Raw genomic sequence first — 20,779 nt, 5'->3', positions numbered from 1 at the left:
CTGTGTCTCTCTCTGTCAAATAAATAAATAAAATCTTTAAAAAAAAAAGAATATGTAGAGGGACCCCGGGATCACGACCTGAGCCGAAGGCAGACGCTTAACAACTGAGCCACCCAGGCGCCCGTCCCTTTTATTATTACATATTCTTTTCTAATTTTTATTTTTAAAAATTTTAATTTCAGTGCTGTTAACACAGTGCTATATTAGTTTCAGGTATACGATATAGTGATTCAACAATTCTATACATTACTCAGTGCTCATCGCGGTAAGTGGTCTCGATCCCCTTCACCTATTTCCCCCATCCCCCACACCCGCCTTCCTTCTGGCAACCACCAGTTTGTTCTCTAGAGTTAAGAGTCTGTTTCTTGGTTTGTCTCTTCCTCATCATCTTTAACCAGTATTTTTTTAAAAACCAGCACAAAACCAATTTCTCTCTTTTTTTAGAACACGTCTTTTGTTCTATCAGTAAGCATATTCAGCAAGCATTACGTGACCTGATTATGAATCATGTCTAAAGAAATTTTGCTTACTCTTTTCTAATTGGGTCCCTTTCATTTGCATTGAGATCTACATGAAGGGGAGAAATTACTGTTGCCATATGATATCCCACTTAAGGAAGTATTTTAAAAAGTATTACATTAAGGGGGCACCTGGCTGTCTCAGCTGGTAGAGCATGCGACTCTTAATCTCAGGGTCATGAGTTGAAGCCCCACATTGGGTGTGGAGCCTACTTAAAATTAAAACAACAAAAAAAAGTTCATTACACTAAGAATTCCATTATAAAATTGACCTATATTTTCATGTGTTCTAATATTAAGGTAGACTTCCCGGAAACTAAAGAATACAGAATTATTCTAAAAAGGTGATGTGGAGAAGTTGAGGGGGAAATCAGTACGTATTAACCTATAGTGTTATCGATGTAACTTCACATACTGTAGGGCGAGGTGCGCTGTAGAACAGCATATAGTTAGAAGACACTGTCACCAATTATTTATTGCCCAAATATAATATATACAGCAATCACAAAATCAGAAAGCCATGGGTACCAGGCCGTGCCTTAGGGATAACAGAACATCTTTACTATGAGCAGTAAAAGCATTTGTTATCCAATCTTTCTAAATTAACTCTTACCACTTATTTCTACATATTCTAAATAGCATTTCCCTCCAAAAAGTAGATTCTCCAGCTCTTGGCACTAATTTTTAAAGTCAATAAATTTGATCATATCAATAAACTCTTCAGTCTTCTATTGCTCACCACAGGCATAAGGTGTAGGAAGAGCCTTGTGTGTTCTAAAGAAAAGTATGCATTGCCTTACAGTTTTAAATACTAAGTAATTGATCCTCGCAAGCAGATAACATCAACTAAAACTTGTTTTTACTAGTGTTCCTTCTCTTTTACAAGAGACTAATCATTGTATTCATATTAATATTAAAGATTTTATTATTTTTACATAATCTTTACACCCAACATGGGGCTGGAACTTACAACTCTGAGATCCAGAGTCACACATTCTACTGACTGAGCCAGCTAAGCGCCTCATTTTATTAATGTTATACTACAAAACTATGTACACTCCCTAATTTAAAAGGTTAAATGTCAGATATACAAGTAATGGTATTTTTGCCAATAATTCACAATTTTTACAATTTCTGCTATTTTGGAACAAGCGTTAAAAGTCCCGCGATTTATGTATCATTAAACATGAATTGAAACACTTAACATCTCAAAGAATTGTTAAAAATGGCAGAACCTACAATTAACTATAACTCTTAACATTGGTGATATAGCTCCCCTTTGTTATTTTATATCTTAAGTAAACATTCTACTAGTTCTGGTTTGAAAATTTGATTTTTCATATTAATTGTAAAGAGCCTTGTTGTCGTACATTTTGTTAAATTATATGATGACCTTGAACTGCAGGACATGCCTACCCAACTTAGAGCATGTATCTCACTACTAGTGCTAAAAAAGTTTCCTTAAAATTCATATTCAGATGAGTGGGGTTTAATCCAATTTTGCAAAGGTTTTTATGACTATCTTAATATAGAAACCTTGTTTTGAGAACCAGCATTTTATACCTCTGAATGTTATTGCTAATATTAATTGGTAGCTTAAGAGCGCTATTTTTTTTTTGGAAAATTAATTGGTAGTTAAGAGCTCTACTTAATCAGCTTAAAGAAAATTAGGCACTTATATAAATTTAGTAGTCATAAAAATTCTCGAAAATAAAAAGTTTAATTCAAATGAATTTCAGATTCAGGTAATCTGGGAAAATATTCTGTATCAAAACTAGTTTAAAATTTGCTGGTTTGATTAAAATGAACATGTCTTAAGAGTTATCAACATTGAATATAATGCAAACATACAACTTTTGATTTTACTTGGTTTTACTAATCAAATAAGTTCATGTTATGTTGCAAAATTTGCTAGCAAAATATAAACAACTTAGAATAAGTTTTTGTTATAAGTTTTATTATCTAATGTCTCACAAAGATATCTAAACATAATTGCCAAGAATAAGTAAATTTCAGGTGCCTGGGTGGCTCAGTCGGTTAAGCGTCAGACTCTTGGTTTTGGCTGGGGTTGTGATCTCCGGGTCAAGGGATTGAACCCTCATCCAGCTCCCCAGTCAGCATGGAGTCCACTTGAGATCCTCTCTCTCCCTTTTCCTCTGCCCTCCCCTTGCTTGAGTTCTCTAAATAAATAAATAAATTCTTTTAAAAGAAAAAAAAGAATAAGTAAATTGAATAGATGTCAGTATGGTAAAAAGTTTTTAGGTATTTTCCCCAAATCATTTTGGTAGCTTCAGACCTTAATGTTTTGCTAAGTTAAGTGATGAGTTAAGTTAAATTCAATGAATATCCAGATAATTTTTAAATAAGATACAATACTGAAACATTAATTACTGAGCATAGGCTTATCACTTTTTGCTGCCCTTCTCAAGTCTGTAATTACATAGAATTTTTAAAAAACTGAGTCTTCTCAATTTTTTTTTTAAGGCTTATTTATTTTTTTTAGTAATCTCTACACCCAACATGGGGTTCGAACTTCCAACACTGAGATCAAGGGTCGCATGTTCTTCCAACTGAGCCAGCCAGGCAGGGGCCCTGCGTCTTTTCAACTGTAAAAGAGCGAGGCTTTTTACAAATATTTAACTTTCTGTATTTGCCTACAAATTGTCATTCTGGTCAAGCGGATAACTGAGCATTATTTCACAGTGACCTATGATCTTGTTTGACCAAGTGTTCTAAAACCTTTTTTTTTACTTTTTTTATTTGAATATAATTGATACACATTCTAAAACCTTTTTATATTTTTTAGTATTTTTCCTTTAGAATTATTTTCTTAAATCATAAATGGGGGCGCCTGGGTGGCTCAGTTGGCTAAGCAACTGCCTTCGGCTCAGGTCATGATCCTGGAGTCCCTGGATCGAGTGCCGCATCAGGCTCCCTGCTCAGCGAGGAGCCTGCTTCTCTCTCTAACCCTCCCCCCTCTCATGTACTTTCTCTCTCTCTCTCATTCTCGCTCTCTCAAATACATAAACCTTTAAAAAATAAATAAATAAATAAATCATAAATGTACAACTTCTTTACACATGCACTTAAATTTTGTTTACATTTTTTTAAAGATTTAAAAGATTTAAAGATTTTCTTTATTTTTTTAAAGGTTTATTTATTTATTTTAGAGAGAGAGAGCATGAGTGGGAGGGCAGAAGGGGAGGGAGAGAGAATCTCTAGCAGACTCCAAGCTGAGTGCAGAGCCCAACATAGGGCTTAATCCCAGTACCCTGAGATCACAACCTGAGTCGAAACCAAGAGACAGATGCTTAATTCAATGTACCACCTAGGCACCCCATTATTTTTTTACATTTTATTTTTAAGTAATCTCTATCCCCAACATGGGGCTCAAACTTACAACCTCCGAGATCAAGTGACACAAGCTCTATGGACTGAGCCAGCCACGTGCCCCAGCACTTAAATCTTTAAAAAGGAAAAACATGTCTTATTATATCATGATCCTGGCTAATAGTTTTTCAAAACTTAGAGAAAAATCTTTTAAAAAGTTTCACAGGTCATCTGAAACTTACAAATTCAACATTATCAAAGAACAAATTCTTCTACACTCTTACAGAGACCACTAAGAAGAAACAATAATTAAAAAGCTAAGAAACTGGGCACCTGGAAAAAACAAAAAAACAACAACGAAAAAAACTGGGCACCTGGGTGGCTCAGTCGTTAAGCGTCTGCCTCGGCTCAGGTCATGATCCCTGGGGTCCTGGGATCGAGCCCCGCATCGGGCTCCCTCCTCCGCAGGAGGTCTGCTTCTCCCTCTCCCACTCCCCCTGCTTGTGTTCCTGCTCTCGCTGTGTCTCTCTCTGTCAAATAAATAAATAAAATCTTAAAATAAAATAAAATATCACTGGTTTTCTAATGTTCTGCTTTTCCGGATTTGGGAAAATCTTTTGTCTCTTATGCTATCAACAATTTGATAGAGTGAACAGAGATGTGAACGAAGATGAGATGTTTGTGAAAAAAGATGAGATGTTTCTTTTTCCTTCCTACCTGATCCCGCCAGAATTAAAAAACTCTTGAGTATTCTTTTTATATATATGAAAGATTGTTGTATCTTTCCTTATTAATCCAGCTTGAAGGATCAACATTCTTTTTTTAATGTTTTTTTAAATTAACATATAATGTATTATTTGTTTCATGGGTACAGGTCTGTCATTCATCAGTTGAGTATTCTGATGGCAAAATAATTATTTACATAGGTTCAATGAGAATCTTTTCTCCTCGCAACAGGAGACAATTAGAAACAGTGGTTATATTACCAAGGCTTTGACTGGAATATTATATTTGAGAGAGATGTGCCTAGACTCAGGTATGACCAGACAGTTTTAAGGAACTAAGGTTGACTTTACAGAGCCAATAAAGCCCCTTAAAAAGGTTTAACCTGGTACCTTGCTTACAATTCTCCAGCAAGGTAGTTTTTTGGTTTTGGTTTTTTTTAAGTGGGCTCTGCACCCAGCATGGAGCCTAACATGGTGCTTGAACTTAAGCCATGAAATCAAGACCTGAACTGAGGTCAAGAGTCAGGTGCTTAACTCACTGAGCCACCCAGGCACCCCTACACACAAGGCAGTTTTAAAAAGAGCTTATATATGGGGCACCTGGCTGGCTCAGTCTGAGCATAAGACTCTTAATCTCTGGGTCATGAATTTGAGCCCCATGTTGGATGTAGAGATTCCTAAAAAAAAAAAAAAGAGTTTATATGGTCAAGCATTATTCTTGCAACACACATATAAATAATCAGGCAACGTTTAATGCAAACAAATTAGTTTTACTATTAAAAATATGAAGGTAATTGTAGAGAGAAGAAACTACATTTGCATCTTTGTCTGTATCAGATTCTAATCCTGTTAACTGTCTTTGAAGTTCTGTTATATACCTATAAATTGGACTGAATCCCGAATTCCTCCAGTTTCTTCAAAAATCTGGCAATGACTCCCAACTAATGTTTCCAATTTTCTCCTGCCCTTCTGATTTGGAACTGGTAAGAACGAAGATTGCCCCTGAATCTCCTTTGGAAGGGACTCTACCGGGCCCTTTTCATCACCCAAATGGCAGCCAAACTTTGGGGACTTACACCTTGGATATGCATCTCACAGCTGGAAAAGGTTCCACTCGCCCTCTGGTCCTATATAAGCCATGGAGACCCCTCCAAATCATAGTGATGAGGAAGAGAAGCAGCTGACATCAAGGTGAACTGCTTCCTCCCAAGACATCAGATCAAGACGTCATACTTTAAAGACAAAACCCTTTCTTCTTTCCTTTACTCTGACCCTGGCTTGGAAAGACAACGACAAAGGGGTCAACTTTGCCTTTCAGACTGTGGATTTGTCACTAAACATTCCTTTGTGAACTGGAGGTTGTGAATAGCACAGAAATTAAACAAAAATATCATGTCAGTTGGGCATCTGCCTTCGGCTCAGGTCATGATCCCAGGGTCCTGGGATTGAGCCCCTATCAGGCTCCCTGCTCAGAGGGGAGCCTGCTTCTCCCTCTGCCTGCCACTCCCCCGGCTTGGGAGCGCTCTCCCTCCCTCTCTCTCTCTGGCAAATAAATAAATAAAATCTTTAAAATAAATAAATAAAATAAACAAAAATGTCATGATCTGAAGAAAAGAAAAAAAAAGTCACGATCTGTGGATACTGTGCCAAAGGAACAAGATTGGAGAACTACAGAGCACTAGCTGAGAGTTGCGCTAATGTCTTAAATTGTGGTTGCATTTTTCAGTTAAGCTGAGAGTCTGATCAAAAGGGAGGAACTATTTTAAAAAATGGCTCAAAATAGTGTCACTTATGTTAGGGCCCCACTTGAGTAAACCAAGATTTAATGACTAACCTAACAATGGTTTCGATCTCCGTGAAATGTAACCCTTAACCAGCCCAGCTGGAATTTCCTGGCCAACAGGAGGAGGTATTCCCCTAATAGACCTCTACAATACCCCTTGAGAGGGTGACCTTGCCTAAAACAATGCATTCTTTGCTTATAAATTCATTTTTCTACCCCTCTCTGCTTTTTTTTTTTTAAGATTTATTTATTTTAGAGAGAGAACATGAGCAGGAGGGGAAGTGGGAGAGAGAATCTCAAGCAGACTCCACACCGAGCACAGAGCCGGACGTGGGGCCCAATCTCACAGCTCTGAGATCATGACCCGAGCCAAAACCAGGAGTCAGACACCCAACCGACTGTGCCACCCAGGCGCCCCTGCCCCTCTCTGCTTTTAAATCTTTTTTTTTTAAGATTTTATTTATTTATTTGAGAGAGAGCATGAGAGAGAGAGAGCATGAGAGGGGGGAAGGTCAGAGGAAGAAGCAGACTCTCTGCCGAGCAGGGAGCCCGATGCGGGACTCGATCCCCGGACTCCAGGATCATGACCTGAGCCGAAGGCAGCTGCTTCACCAACTGAGCCACCCAGGTGCCCCTCCTCTCTGCTTTTAAAAACCATTTTGTACAGCTCCTTGGAGCTCCCCTCTACCCGCTAGAGACAAAACCCTTTCTTCAAAACCCATTCATGAATTGCTTAATAAAACCAATTAGATTTTCATATGTGCTCGGTGAAAAAAATGTTTTAACAACTGCAAGCCCAGGAAGGAGGGCTGGAGGAGATGCTCCGGACATGTGGACCTCCTATTGCCAAGGGTGACTGCTGACCATTGAAAGCTCACAGCCCTTCTCTGGCGGGGGGGGGGGGGGGGGGGGGGGGACGCAGCAGGGCATCCCCCCCCCCAGGTGCCCAGAGATGAGGCGCTGCTCTGCTCCCGGCCAAACGCCGACTCCCTCTCAGCGGTGGGCGGGAAACTGTACCCCTCGGCCCACAGAGATCCTGAATCTGACCTTGTCTCTCCATCCCATTGAGCGCACCTCCATCCAAGCCACCTTCCTCTCTCCCACACGCCTGCTCCCCACAATCCACTCTTCTCACAGTGTCCGAAGGATCCTTTACACACATGACCCAGTCACGTTGCTCCCTGCTTAAAGCCCCCAGAAGCTCCACATCATTCATGAAATGTCACGCGACCCCTCGTTCTGGCCCACAGGCCAGCACGGCTGGACCCTGCCCACCACCCTGGCGCCGGACACCCTGCGTCCCCTAATCCAGCCCGAGGGCCTTGTTTATGCTCCTTCCTCCCACCTGCTCATTCCTGCCTCGCATGCTGTTCCATCTGCCAGGAACACGCCGCGCCCAGCCCACCTCACCTGCAGAGACCCTCACCCCGGCCGCAGTCACTGCCTCTACCAGCCCTTTTCATTCCTTCCATGGCACTCAGCATCTTTTGGTAATGTCTGTCTCCTCCACCAGAATGTAAGCTCTTTTTTTTTTTTCCTAAAGATTTGGTTTCTTTATTTGACAGAGAGACACACAGTGAGAGAGGGAACACAAGCAGGGGGAGTGGGAGAGGGAGAAGCAGGCTTCCCGCCGAGCAGGGAGCCTGATGCGGGGCTTGATCCCAGGACCCTGAGATCATGACCTGAGCCGAAGGCAGGTCTGAGCCACCCAGGAGCCCCAGAATATAAGCTCTTGAGGACAAGAACCTGCCTGCCTTGCACATCGCTAAACCCCCAGGGCCTATGACTGTGACTGGCGTGTAGGAGGACTGTTTGTATTTGTTCAGTGAATGAATGAATGGAAAGGCTTGCTTTGGGTACTCTCTTAGGGACATCTAAAGAGAAAGGAGAGGAAGGAGATTGGGGCAGAGGGCCTGGTATCCGAGATACGAGTCAGAAACTGGAACCAACCATTGATCATCTTCCCACCAACAGCCAAACCCTCCTCCCTGACTGCCCGAGGGGTCCTGCCAGCAGGAGCGTGTCTGGGACTGGGAGTCAGAGGCCACCTGGGGAAAACAGGAGGGAGGAGATGGGCACAGGCATGTGCCATATTGAACCACTGACTTCAGGCTGGGATGGGACCCAACCATCTGGGGAATGGTGTTGAGCGCGCCAGCTGCAGGCTCTGCCCCTGACCAGCCACGGGTCAGTGACGCAACTTTTCTGAACCTCAGTTTCTTGTCTGGAAAAGAGGCTAGAATTGGATTGACTTGACCAGGATGCTTTAAGGATTCAGTAAGATGGGATAGGTGAAATGCTTATTTGCTACGGTGCAAAGCAAATGGCAGGTGCTCAGGAACCCTTAGCAGAAAAGAGAAAGAAAAGAGGGACAGGAAGGAGTGACAGAGCACAGAGAGATGTGACACAAAAGCAGGTTGCCAGTAAACCAGCAGCCACCTGGTCTGACATGCTGGGAGTTTGTCCCAGAAAAGGTACAGAAACATAAATCATCCCACACTTTATAGCACCTCCTCCCCAGAATGGACTTTTGAGTTCTCCCGGTTCAATTCCCTCATTTTACAACTGTTCTGAGTCCCAGAAAGGACAAAAATTTCTCTAAGATGCCCAAAGAGATGGCAGAAGAGTTGAGCACAGAGAGGCGGCCAGCTGGGGAGGGAGACGCTCAGATGGGCCAGTGCAGGAGATTATGAACTCCCTGTTCTCAGTCTGGAGAGGGTCTGCCTTCCTCTGTCCCTGCAGCTATTTAGTGAGGGGGAAATGGCAGACAGAGAAGACCCTGGAGTCCACAGGAGTAACACTGGGCTTGGAGGGACAGAGAGGGGCAGGGGGCTGACCTTCCCATCACCCAAACACCAAGCTCTGTGCTATGTCTGGCATTAAATTTGGCCCAGGCTCAATACTTGTCCAGCCTGGGAGGGGTTATCCCTATTTTATGGGCAAGGATGGGGATGCAAGGCTGGGGAGACCTAATGGAGCTGGAACTTCAGTCGTATTCTGTGTGACTCCAGGAACATCTGCCTTGCTTCTCTCTGGGAATTGAAAGGGGGACCACCACTAGCTGCTTGTGAACTGGGGCAAGTCTTTTCTTTCTGGCCTCAAGCTCCTCCCCTGAACAAGGAGGGTAGACTACAGGGGTCACCGAGGGCTTTCCCAGCTGGAGCTGACTTTACTGGAATTCTAAACCAACGCACCTCCCCCGGCTGAGTCAGGATGAAAGCCTGCCAGAAAGCCTGGCGGCCTCGCATCCGACTTTCTTGCCCCCAGCGTTCAGGGTAGCCCTGCCCCGGGAGAGCCCCCGCTTCGGTCCTGTGCCCCAGGCAGCACGGAAGCCTCCTCTCCCCGCTGGACCTCATCCCTCACCCTTCTCTGGGGGCAAAGCTCAACCCAACAGTTTGGGGAAATGAAGCCAAACAATGTATCAAGCCCTGCAGTCAGGGGCCTCTTCCCCGCCTCCCAACACCTTCAAGGCTTTGGGAAGCCCACAGGTCAGGGTGTAGGTTAGTGCTTCTCAAACTAAATTTAAAAAACATAGGGGCGCCTGGGTGGCTCAGTCGGTTAAGTGTCTGCCTTCAGCTCAGGTCATGGCCCCAGGGTCCTGGGATCGAGTCCTGCGGCAAGCTCCCTGCTCAGCAGGGGGTCTGCTTCTCCCTCTGCCTCCCTCTCCCTGCTTGTGTTCTCTCTTTCTCTCTGTGTCAAATAAACAAAATCTTCAAAAAAAAAATTCAAAACACATGTTTATCTGCAGAGAACTTCCGCTTTTGGAAAATTAAGGAAATCCACTAGACAGTGGTAGTGGTTACAAACAGTGTGAGTGTACCGAATACCACCGAATCGTGCACTTAAAAGTGGTTAAAGTGGCACATTTTATGTTATATAGATTTTACAATGAAAATTTGTATAGATAAAATGAATAAAAAAGATGCAAAGTACTAGTCTCGACTTTAATAGTATTCAAATCACCTTGTGCAATGGTTAGGAAAGTTTCTAGATGCTTACTTGCAATTCTGTGTTCTCTCATGGCAGTCAGCAGAAGCCTGTGGCCTGGCAGGGGTCTGAGGGCCACTCGGATAGCGTTCACTGAGGCTGTGGAGAGGCGGGCTCTGGCTTTGGAAAGCTTCTCGGGAGACTGACCAGAAGGAACAAGGCTCCTGCATCCCTGCCCCTCCCCCCTGCAAAGGTACTTCTAGATGTCAAGCCACCTAACCCCAAGCAGCCCCCTGGGCCGGGCATGCTGGTCCGACTTATGGCTGGACCCCTCCTTCTACCCCTGTTGGTCTCCCAGCGCCTTCTCGATGTACACGGTTATTAAGGTGTCCCTGTCAGTGGCCAGTGATACACAAAGGCAGCTATGAGGCGGGGGGGGGGGGGGGGGGGGGGGGGGTGAGCTGGGAGAGGGAAGGACAGGGTAGGGTGTGACTTCTTTTCTTCTAGCCCCTAGACCAAACTTGGCCCAAGCCTCACCTCCTGCGGGAAGTCATCCTGGGCCTGCAGCTGCACGGAGAAGCCCCCACCTGTGCCTCCCACATCCCAACACCGGCCTCCCCGTATTTGTATTGAATGGTTGACATGGTAAATTCAGCCATGGTGCTGCTCCTCTGTGGCTTGGGAGGGCGGTGGAACGTGGCTCGGTGTGAAGGTACAGCCAGGGTTCAGGCTTTTACCGAGTGCCCCTGGGCAGGGCACAGTCCATACACCTAAGCAGTGACCCCGATGGCCGGACTCTGGGCCCATCTCTGCCAGACTTTGGGGGACTGGAGAGGGAGAAGTCTTTTAGGGATGTTGCATCCTGAGTACAGTGGTTGTCTGCCTTGCTGAGCAACAGAAAACACTGTGGGCTCTAAAATAAACCAGACACCTAGACTCCAATTTTAGAAATTCTACCTCCAAAGCTCTGATGAGGGTCCCTGAGTCTATTTTGAAAAACCCAGCTGGTGTCTGGCCCATAAGAGGTGTCTGCAAGCATTTGGAGACAGTGCTCCTGGAAGTGCAGCCTGTCTTTGGGACAGACAGGGACTGTAGCCTCTGGGAGGGGGGCTCGGGGACGGCAGAGGAAGGAGAGTCACTTTTACTATATTTCCTTTTGTACCGTTTGGACCTTTGACCTAAAAGAAGAGTTTGACTGATGGAGTTGCTGTCATCTGTGTCTGGTTCTGCAAACTCAGGCCTGCAGCCCGGGCCCTTGACTTTCGTCAAGGACAGAAGTGGGCGGGCCGGAGAACAGAGAGCTGTAGAGCACACGTCCCACCTCAAGGGGGCAGCAGCTGCCCAGAGCCTGCTGACTGTCCGGGCCTCGTCGGGAGCCCAGGGTTGTCAGATCTTCCAGGTTTTTTTAAAGATAAGCCGGAAATCAGATTTCCGAGTGGAATTCATTATCAACTCACTCACAGATTTAAACAGCCTGGGTTGAACTCAAGCTGCCTGCAGACAGGCTCTGGCTGCAGGCCACCAGCCGCTGCCTCTGGATCTGAAAGGATGTCATTAAGGGTAGGTCCCCTTTGAGGCCAATCTGCAAACAAGGGCAGGGCCATCCTCTGCTTCTAGAAAATCCGACTGACTTCCCATGGGGTCCACACAAAAAGAGGACAAAGCAGGTGCCCTTAGGTGGACCACAAGAATCACCCACCAACTCATAATGATTTAATTCAGCACATATTTATTAATTTAAAGATTTTTTGGGGGGGCGCCTGGGTGGCTCAGTTGGTTAAGTGACTGCCTTCGGCTCAGGTCATGATCCCGGGGTCCTGGGATCGAGTCCCACATCGGGCTCCCTGCTCAGTGGGGAGCCTGCTTCTCCCTCTGACCTTCTCCCCTCTCGTGCTGTTTCTCTCTCACTCGCTCTTTAATAAATAAATAAAATCTTTATAAAAAAAAATTTTTTTTTTTTTTGAGAGAGAGAGAGAGAGAGCATGAGTGGGAGGGGCAGCGGGAGAGGGAGAGAGAATCCTAAGCAAACCCCACACTGAGCACAGAGCCCAGCCGTGGGGCTTGATCTCAAGACCATGAGATCACGACCTGAGCAGAAACCAAGAGTCAGACGCTCAAGTGACTGCACCACCCAGGTGCCCCAGAACATATTTATTAACCTCCCACCACATGCCAGTCTCAGAGTCAGAGATCCAGTGGTGAATGTAACAGGCACAGTCCCTGCTCTCTGAGAACCTTCCTTCTAGCTGGAGAGACATACTTGAAAGAAGTAACTGCATAATCATTGTTATGTGATACATAAGGAGCAGCAGTATAGCTGGGGGTTGGTTAAAAGTTAAGGTTTGAGTCCTGAGGGCACCTGGGTGGCTCAGTTGGTTAAGCATCTGCTTTCGGCTCAAGTCATGATCCCATAGTCCTGGGATCAAGTCCTGCATCAGGCTCCTTGCTCAGCAGGGAGCCAGCTTCTCCCTCTGCCTGCCATTCCTTCTGCTTGTGCTCTGTCAAATAAAGATCTAAAAAAATATAAAGTTTTGAATCCCAACTCCACACTCTTAGGTATGTCACTTTGGGCAAATCTGAGTTTCACTTGCCTCATTTCTTGCCTGTAAAATGGGTATAACATCGTAGGGTTGTTCTGGGGATTCACTGAGATCATGCAAATAATAAGCTCCCACATAAGAGGGGAGCCGAGGTTTGGCAGGGAGTCCCCCGCCCCGCGCCCCTCCCCATCCTAGGGATACTGGGGCTTCTTGCCAGCAAGGGGAGTGGGAGGCCACAGTTTGAAGGCCCAGCCAGAGGCCTCCTGTACCTACAGAGGCTCAGTCCCCTCCATTCTGTTGAGGTGGTGGCCATGGGCATCTGGCTAATCTGCTTCTGTTTCTTACCCTCTCCGTCCACTTCACAGCCCACTTGCCCCCGGTAGGATTTGGTGCCCAAGGACAGGGATGGTGTTGCTCACGACCATGCTGGGAGAAGGCTGGGCCTTTCCAGCTCTGGGCCGGAGCCCCTCCACTGACGCTGCTGCATTTTGAGCTCTTTGAGCCTTATAACTAAGCTTTAAGAATCTGAATGCGTGTATAAAACAAGCCAGAAGAAAATCTGCCCCGGGCCCCTTCAGTGCAGAATACCAGCTTCTGCTGGCAGAGGTCTCAGCCACAGGACCTTTAGGACCTTGTTTGACCTGGACCAAGAGGCAGGAGGCAGATGGCAAGAGACTGAAGCGCCAGCAATGTTTCTGGGGCCTTGAAGTTCAGCTCAGTGTGGGGAATCCTCAGTGGTCAAGACATGGTTCCCGACCTCAGGGGTCTGCAATCTCACCAGGTAGAGAAGACCCAGAACCGCAGTCTTGGATCTGAAAGGGAGCTTCCGGAGCACCTAATCCTACCTCCCGCCCAAAGGGGAAAGCTCCTTTTAAGGAGCCCAGCTTTCCTCTTTTTCTTCTTCCTCAATGAATCACATTTAATAGTGACTCACACAAACTGAATTAACAGTAAGGTGGCCAGACAGCTAGCGGAGCCGCGGTCCGGACGGCAGCGCGTGCCCCAAGCTCTCCGCCTCTCCCCCGCCCGCCAGCCCGAGGCCCCCCGAGCCCAGCCCGCGGCCCCAGCAGCAGCGCCATGGCCGGGTGGAAGGCCTACATCGACAACCTCATGGCGGACGGGACCTGTCAGGACGCGGCCATCGTGGGCTATAAGGACTCGCCCTCCGTCTGGGCCGCCGTCCCCGGGAAAACCTTCGTCAACATCACGCCAGCTGAGGTTGGTGTCCTGGTTGGCAAAGACCGGTCAAGTTTTTTCGTGATCGGGCTGACACTTGGGGGCCAGAAATGTTCTGTTATCCGGGACTCACTGCCGCGGGATGGGGAATTTACCATGGATCTTCGTACCAAGAGCACCGGGGGAGCCCCCACTTTCAACATCACTGTCACCATGACTGCCAAGACACTAGTCCTGCTGATGGGCAAAGAAGGTGTCCACGGTGGTATGATCAACAAGAAATGCTATGAAATGGCCTCCCACCTGCGGCGTTCCCAGTACTGACCTCGACCGCCCCTTCCCACCACTCCCCACGGCTTTTGCACCCCTCTCCTTCCCAGACACACATATACACCATTTTTATTTTTTGGGCCATTACCCCACACCCCTTATTGCTGCCAAAACCACATGGGCTGGGGTTTGGGGCTGGATGGACAGACACCTCCCCCTACCCAAACCCCTCCTGTGTGTGGTTGGAAAACTTTTTTGGGGGGGGGTTGTTTTTTGTTTTTTCTGAATAAAAAAGATTCTACTAAAAAAAACAAAAAACAAAAAACAGTAAGGTGGCCAAACCATTATCTGAGAGGACAGACTTACTAGGAGCGCTAAAACATCACTGGAAATCAGAACTTTCCACTGGGCGAATAATCCACACAGTAGAAAGGGACACCTTCATAAAGGACTGTGGGTGGCAGGTGACACCTCTCTTCCCCAGCATCACCGGAGATGGTCGGCGGCTGCCTTTCTGAGAAGGGTGGCCCTGGCTGAGTCTGGGGCACCAGGCGGGCGTTGTTTGGAACAAGAGATGTGAGTGGCCGGAGCAGCCCCCTCCACACACGGGGCCTGGAGTCAGACTGTGTGCTTAGACCCTCGCCAGCTCCGAATCTCAGGCAAGTCAATAACCTCCTAACCCTGCTTACCCCCTGCACCCCAGGGGTGATCTGTACCACCTCACAGGGCTGGACCCAAGGAGCCAACTTACATAAAAACCCCTGAAAGTAACCCTCAGTCAACAGGAGCTCATTTCGGGCCCCATCCCGCCCCCGCCCCGCCGTCAGCTGTGCAATGGTCTGTCTTTCCTCCTCCTGTTTCCCAGGCCCAGCGGCAGGTTTCCACAGGTTTCCGGGAGGAGGTGGTCTGTCTACTGCTCCAGGGCGCTGCGCTCCCCTCCCGTTCAGACCCTCATCTCGGGACCCCTGCACCGCTGGGTCGCATTCCCTCCACTCCTTCCGGCCCCGCCTCCCTTTTCTCTCCCTCAGAATGCCTTTGCTCACCGAATACTGCCATCCCCATGTTCTAAAGCCTCCAAAGGCTCTCTCTCCATTGCTTAGGACCAGAGAAATGAAGAGGGGCTCTTCGCTGAGCTCCTGCCATGAGCCAGTAACACTGGCAGGGTCCCCACTTGAGTGCTTGTCAAGGGCTTCATCCGTTATTAAGTGCCGGGGTCCATATCTGACCCCTCAGAGGACTGGCTGGAGTCTTTCCTCCTCTCTTAGGCCTCCCAGGCCACCAAACCACTAAAGCACACTTGGCTAGTACGAGCTTCTGGCCGGGAAGTGTATTCTCAACTAAGTGTTGTACAACTCTCCTCCCCTTCACCATCAGCACGTGGCGCACTGGGACCCCATTCTCATCCCTAGCAGACTCCAGGTGCTTGGACACAGCAGATCTAAGGGGCTTCCCATCCCTCAAATCTCTTTTCCACCAAGGCCAGACAATCACATCTAAGTACCAAAGTCTCAGGAGGAAGGGACAAACCTCATTTTCCACTCAAGCCAAAAGGAATGGAGTGGGCTCCTTGACGACAGCCCCCGGGCTGAGGGTATACCTCCTGGCCTTGCAAGACTACCTACACCTGAGGGGCTGTCAGGGAAGGCTGGCCCCACTGGGACAGATGCGCACTGGAGGCCAGGACAGAACGCCCAGGCTGGGGTAGTACACGCACACTCCCCAGACGTCACGGGTACCCACTCTTCCTTCCCTCCAAGTTCTATGCCGAGAGTGAAAACAATTTAACTAACAGTTCAACCTTCTCATTTTTGTCCAGGAGAAAACGGAGGCCCAGGACTAAGTGCCTCTCCAAAGGTCAGAGGTAAAGTAGCAAGCCAGGGTTTCTGAGGTCCTGGGTAAGCTGCACCCGCCCTTCAGTTCCCTGTGACGCATCACCCGTCATGAGGTGGGAACTCGGGACCCTTGGGATGTGAAGTCAGAGCCACCATGGGGTTGGTGGGAACTAACTGGGGTATCCTCCCTCAGCCCATCTTGACTCTTTTCTTGCTTTTCCCTAAGTTCTGTTCCCTTCCCTGCAGGTCCTACAGGAACACAAGCTTCCTGCCATCTCTCGGACACCCAGTAAGTAACACTACCCCAAGTTTCTATCTTCACACTGTCTTCACATCCCAGCTACTCACAACTGCCATCTAAAAGACCCCTGTGGGCGCCAGGTCACCCACGCGAACCTCCAACACCTGCGACGTGTCAGAGACTGAGGATGAACGATGCTGAGTTCCTGCACACAAGCCCTACTTTGTCCTATTTATTGTCTGAACTAGCATTCTACTAAACTACACTTGATCTTGTTGTTTGCCCTGCATGGCCGAACTCTTTACGTTCAGCTTTTTCCCAGAACTACAATCGATCACCTCGGTCTACGTAAATTTGGAAGTCAACTCAAGGCACACAAAAAACTGCATCATCTTTTCCAATTTAAGAGTATAAACTTAGCTCACTCACTAGGCACTGGTTGAAGATAGTTGTCATTTATATGCGTGCTAGATACTAAAGCAGGGGGCGCCTGGGTGGCTCACTGGGTGAGCAGCTGCCTTCGGCTCCGGTCATGATCCCAGGCTCCTGGGATCGAGCCCCACATCGGGCTCCCTGCTCCTTGGGAGCCTGCTTCTCTCTCTCTCTCTCTCATAAATAAATAAATAAAATCTTAAAAAAAAAAAAAGATACTAAAGCAGGGCTCTAACTGTGCCTTCCACACACACACACACACACACACACACAATTTAACCCTAACAACACAGGAGGGAGACTGAGATAGGCCACTATTATCAAGTTTGGTAAAACCGAAATCAAAGACAAAGCCGGAGCTGAGGAAGTCCATGCTCAGCACCAAGCAGACCCTCCCCCAGCGTCGTCACCCGGCTCGCTTTCTCACTGTGAGGTGCTGGGCTTCCAAGAGCTTTTATACAGATGTCTGAGAAGCAAATAATCATATGCAATTAAGGTTATTTCCCAAATAGCATATGAAAGCTGCCAAAGGCTGTCCCTGAATTGAAAGGCAACACTGACAATGGTGAATATTGTAACCTCCGGATACAAGATGAAAGAGATGCCAACCTGAACCACCCAAATCACACGTTACTCCGGAAAAGAAGGCTCCTTTTAACCTCTGCACCAAAGGTTGCGACGTGGGCCCACAGAATGATATTAAATATTCCAATTTTGGAGTCATGGCTTCTATGGCAGGAAAGTATGAGAGAACACATCCCACCCCCACCTGTAACAGAAAGCCAGTAAGTGGTCAGATACCGCTAACCAGGATCTCGAGATTTCCCCTAAACCCTTCTCTAGAAACCCCCTGTGTGCCTTCAATCTGCCTTTTTAACAGGGACGCGGGAACAAAAATAAGCTTGTTTGCAAATAAACATCTGAAAGACTATCGTAGCAGCTGATCTGGGCCAAGGCATCAAAACAAAGTGATGATTGTGGGAGAAGACAATGCAAAGGACTCTGGAGCGAGAAACTCCAGGGCAGCGAACTTGTGGCGACATGTGCACTGGGTATTTCTGGAGGCCAAAGGCCCCATCTGGAACGAACAGAAACTCGGAGGGTCTCTGTCACTTCACAGTTTATTACCTGTACAGAAAGGAGTCACTGCCACCAACAGCACTGTGCAGCTTTATTAACCATTCAAGTACAGTAGCATCTGGTAAGATCGGGACAGAATTGGGATTTAAAAGTGAACAGATATTCAGCATCTAACAGTTTGAAAGAAGCCACTACATACTCTTTTCACAAACATGTTTTCACAGAGCCAATACAGTACTAGCCGTTAACCCAGTACGCCAGGTGCACTGAAGTAGAAAAGATGCAACAAGAAAAAGTAGCTACATTAGAAAGACTTCAACACTTTAGAAAAAGAGTACAACACTTTCCGTTTCTCCCCTTTAGCCCCGAAAACAACATCATACAATCTGGATCTACCTATACAGTCCTACATCAGCTTCTAGAAGATTTGTCAGGAGGGCAAAAATAAAATGACACTGGCCAGTACAGTCTTTGGATATTTGGGCAGGGGAAGGGGAGAAAGTCAGTGCTCAGAACAAATTAGTCAGCTTCAGTTTCATCAGCAGGATCTTTGGATTCTTTGTTCTTCCGCACTTCCTCAATGTGCTTGTCCTGGAAAGAAAACAGCATCCGTCAGTCAGTCAAATCACAGAGCCTGCCAAGCCGCGCACCCTGACAGAGGCCCGACGGCAGCATCTGGGCGTGCGTTATGTTATATGTTAGTGGGAAGCACACAGAGTTCTAAAAATTATCTTCAAACTTCCTTGGGTCACTCATGGAACCTGATGACTGAGCCTCCTACTGCTCTTTCAAAGAATGTACAATTTTTCTGGAAATCACTGAATACCCCATCTTACCCTTTTTTAAAGGTTTTCTTTTTTAAGTAATCTCTACACCCAATGTGGAGCTCGAACTCACAACCCCAAGATCAAGAGTCGTATGCTCTTCTGACTGAGCCGGCCAGGTGCCCCCGGCTCCCTCTTATTTTAAAAGAAGATACCCTCCCATTTAATATGTTGAGCCCCAAAACTGAGGACAGAGACACCCAACACCTTGATCAAGGCAATTAGTTCGAGCCACCTCACGGGTGCAGACTTCAAGCTCTCGACCCTCTCAAAGCAAAGCTGGCCCACCGACCTTCTCCCGCAAGCGCTCCAGTTTGGCCGCCATCTGGGCCTCTCGGTTCTCTTTGTTGGCCTCCATTTTGTGGGTCAGCTTTTCTTCCGCCATCTTACTGAAGTTGTTGTTCTCCTCTATGGCTTTCTGAAGCACCTCTTTCTCGTGCTCCCGCTTCTCTGCCAGCTGCTTCAAGACCTCGGCCTCATGGGACTGAAAAATGTTTAACAGGCTAGACCCTCTGAAGTTCATTTAGCATTAAATTTTTGACCAAAAAAAGTTATTAACCGGGAAGACTGAAAAGAGGCAGAAATTGAGATCTCTTTAAATATAACCTAAGCCAGGGCCTGAATCATCTGTATCAAAATAGTGTGAAAATCACCCTCTTTTTCTAGTGTTTGTATTTACTTTGGAAAACTGCCCAGGTTTGTTCAGTCTTGCCCAAGTGTTCTCTAAAGGAATCCCTCTAAGATTTACTGTTTAATGGTAACAAGAGGACTTGTAACATGCACAGGGGAATGGAGCTGTACTGTCAAGAACTGGTTATTGAACTTGAACGTCCACTGAAGAAAATTAGCTTATTAAAACAAAAGTAACCATATCAATAAAAAGAACAAACATGAATGATAGGGAATTTAAGACTAAGCCCCCAGATTACTATTTGAGCCAAGGGGATTTCTATTTCATGGAAAAGCTTCATCGCTTTTCTCTCTGGAAGTGGCATTCACTTCCATGCCACTGGGGCTGTTACCTCGGTGCGCCTCCTTCAACAGACTCAACACTCAACAGCATGTTACCAAACAGATTCCAATGTGCCTGGAAGCATCACCAAGGCAGGAAAACTACAGGGCACCTGCCACTGGTTCTGTTCACTCTCTTCTGCAATATCCCAGTCCCAAGTTTCACTATATAAAGCACAGGCTATTGACTACGGGGCCAGGGTTGGCTCCTTACAGATTTCTCTGTCCAGCCGTTGGCTGCATTTCCTCACAAACTCAAAACTCCACAAAACTCCCTCAACCTCCATAGGAGTTCACACTGCGCAGACGAGCAGGTAGGAGACGGAGCTCCCTAGCAAACACTGCCACCCGACCCGGGGAAATGAACGGCAGTACCGACAGAGGGTCAGCGCACATTCACACGTGGCACTGAAACATCCAGGGCACGTGGTACAGCAGCTTCAACAGGGGCCTGTATGTGTGGTCAGATGTGTCAGACTTCACACTGTACTAACTGTGTCGGGCAGGGGCACGTTACTACCTCACCTCTTGTGCCTACTTTCCTTCATTTTATTTTGTTTAAAAAAATTTTTTTTATTAAGTAAACTCTATACCAAACGTGGGACTTGAACTCACGACCCCAAGATCCAAGAGCCACATGTGCTATTGACTGAGCCGGCCAGGCACCCCTCCCTAATTTTAAAATTAAACCCACTCACCTTAATCAGGGTTGTTGGAAGGGAATAAGAATTTATATAAAGTTCTTCATGAAAAGAATACTGAATGGAAGGAAATGCACCAAAATGTTAACAATGGTTATTTCTGGGAAGTAGGATAATGAATACTTTTAATTTCCTATGTATAAATTTCTGATTCCCAATTTTTCTATAACAAGCATATTAATATTTGTTGATCTTTCTGATTTGGGTTCTTTTTTTTTTAAGTAGGCTCCACACCTAGCATGGAGCCCAACATGGAGTTTGAACTCAAGACCCTGAGATCAAGACCTGAGCTGAGATCCAGAGTCAGACGCTTAACTGAGCCACCCAGGCGCCCCTTTTGATTTGTTTTTAAAAATGGGTATTTTATAGAATTGCTTAGGTAAGAGAAA

At 46.6% G+C, this 20,779-nt stretch overlaps 1 protein-coding gene, 1 long non-coding RNA gene and 1 pseudogene across 6 annotated transcripts in view; 2 read left to right on the top strand and 1 right to left on the bottom strand.

Annotated features, from left to right (window-relative positions):
• The window catches only part of LOC141374440 (uncharacterized), a 21,031-nt gene extending 8,329 nt beyond the window's left edge, over positions 1 to 12,702 (top strand). The window contains exons 3-4 of the long non-coding RNA XR_012381333.1: positions 10,383 to 10,536; positions 10,791 to 12,702. This is a non-coding gene — a long non-coding RNA (uncharacterized lncRNA). The remainder of the gene's footprint in view (positions 1 to 10,382; positions 10,537 to 10,790) is intronic.
• A 1,184-nt stretch (positions 12,703 to 13,886) lies between these two features.
• On the top strand, positions 13,887 to 14,463 carry LOC112812176 (profilin-1 pseudogene; annotated as a pseudogene).
• A 3,465-nt stretch (positions 14,464 to 17,928) lies between these two features.
• STMN1 (stathmin 1) overlaps positions 17,929 to 20,779 on the bottom strand; it is a 28,927-nt gene continuing 26,076 nt past the window's right edge. For all 5 annotated transcript variants that reach the window (XM_025856860.2, XM_073903141.1, XM_025856859.2 and 2 more), the window contains exons 4-5: positions 18,971 to 19,162; positions 17,929 to 18,445 (exon numbers count right to left, since the gene is read on the bottom strand). In XM_025856860.2, the coding sequence (XP_025712645.1) occupies positions 18,374 to 18,445; positions 18,971 to 19,162 (264 nt within the window). In that variant the 3' untranslated portion in view covers positions 17,929 to 18,373. The remainder of the gene's footprint in view (positions 18,446 to 18,970; positions 19,163 to 20,779) is intronic.

This window comes from Callorhinus ursinus, unplaced genomic scaffold, assembly GCF_003265705.2.
Source record: "Callorhinus ursinus isolate GAN/ISIS: 27379988/994484 unplaced genomic scaffold, GSC_fseal_2.0 scaffold18, whole genome shotgun sequence".
Classification (NCBI taxonomy): Eukaryota; Metazoa; Chordata; class Mammalia; order Carnivora; family Otariidae; genus Callorhinus; species Callorhinus ursinus.
The sequence above is the reverse complement of the archived record's forward strand: the minus strand, read 5'-3'. Positions and strand labels throughout refer to the sequence as shown.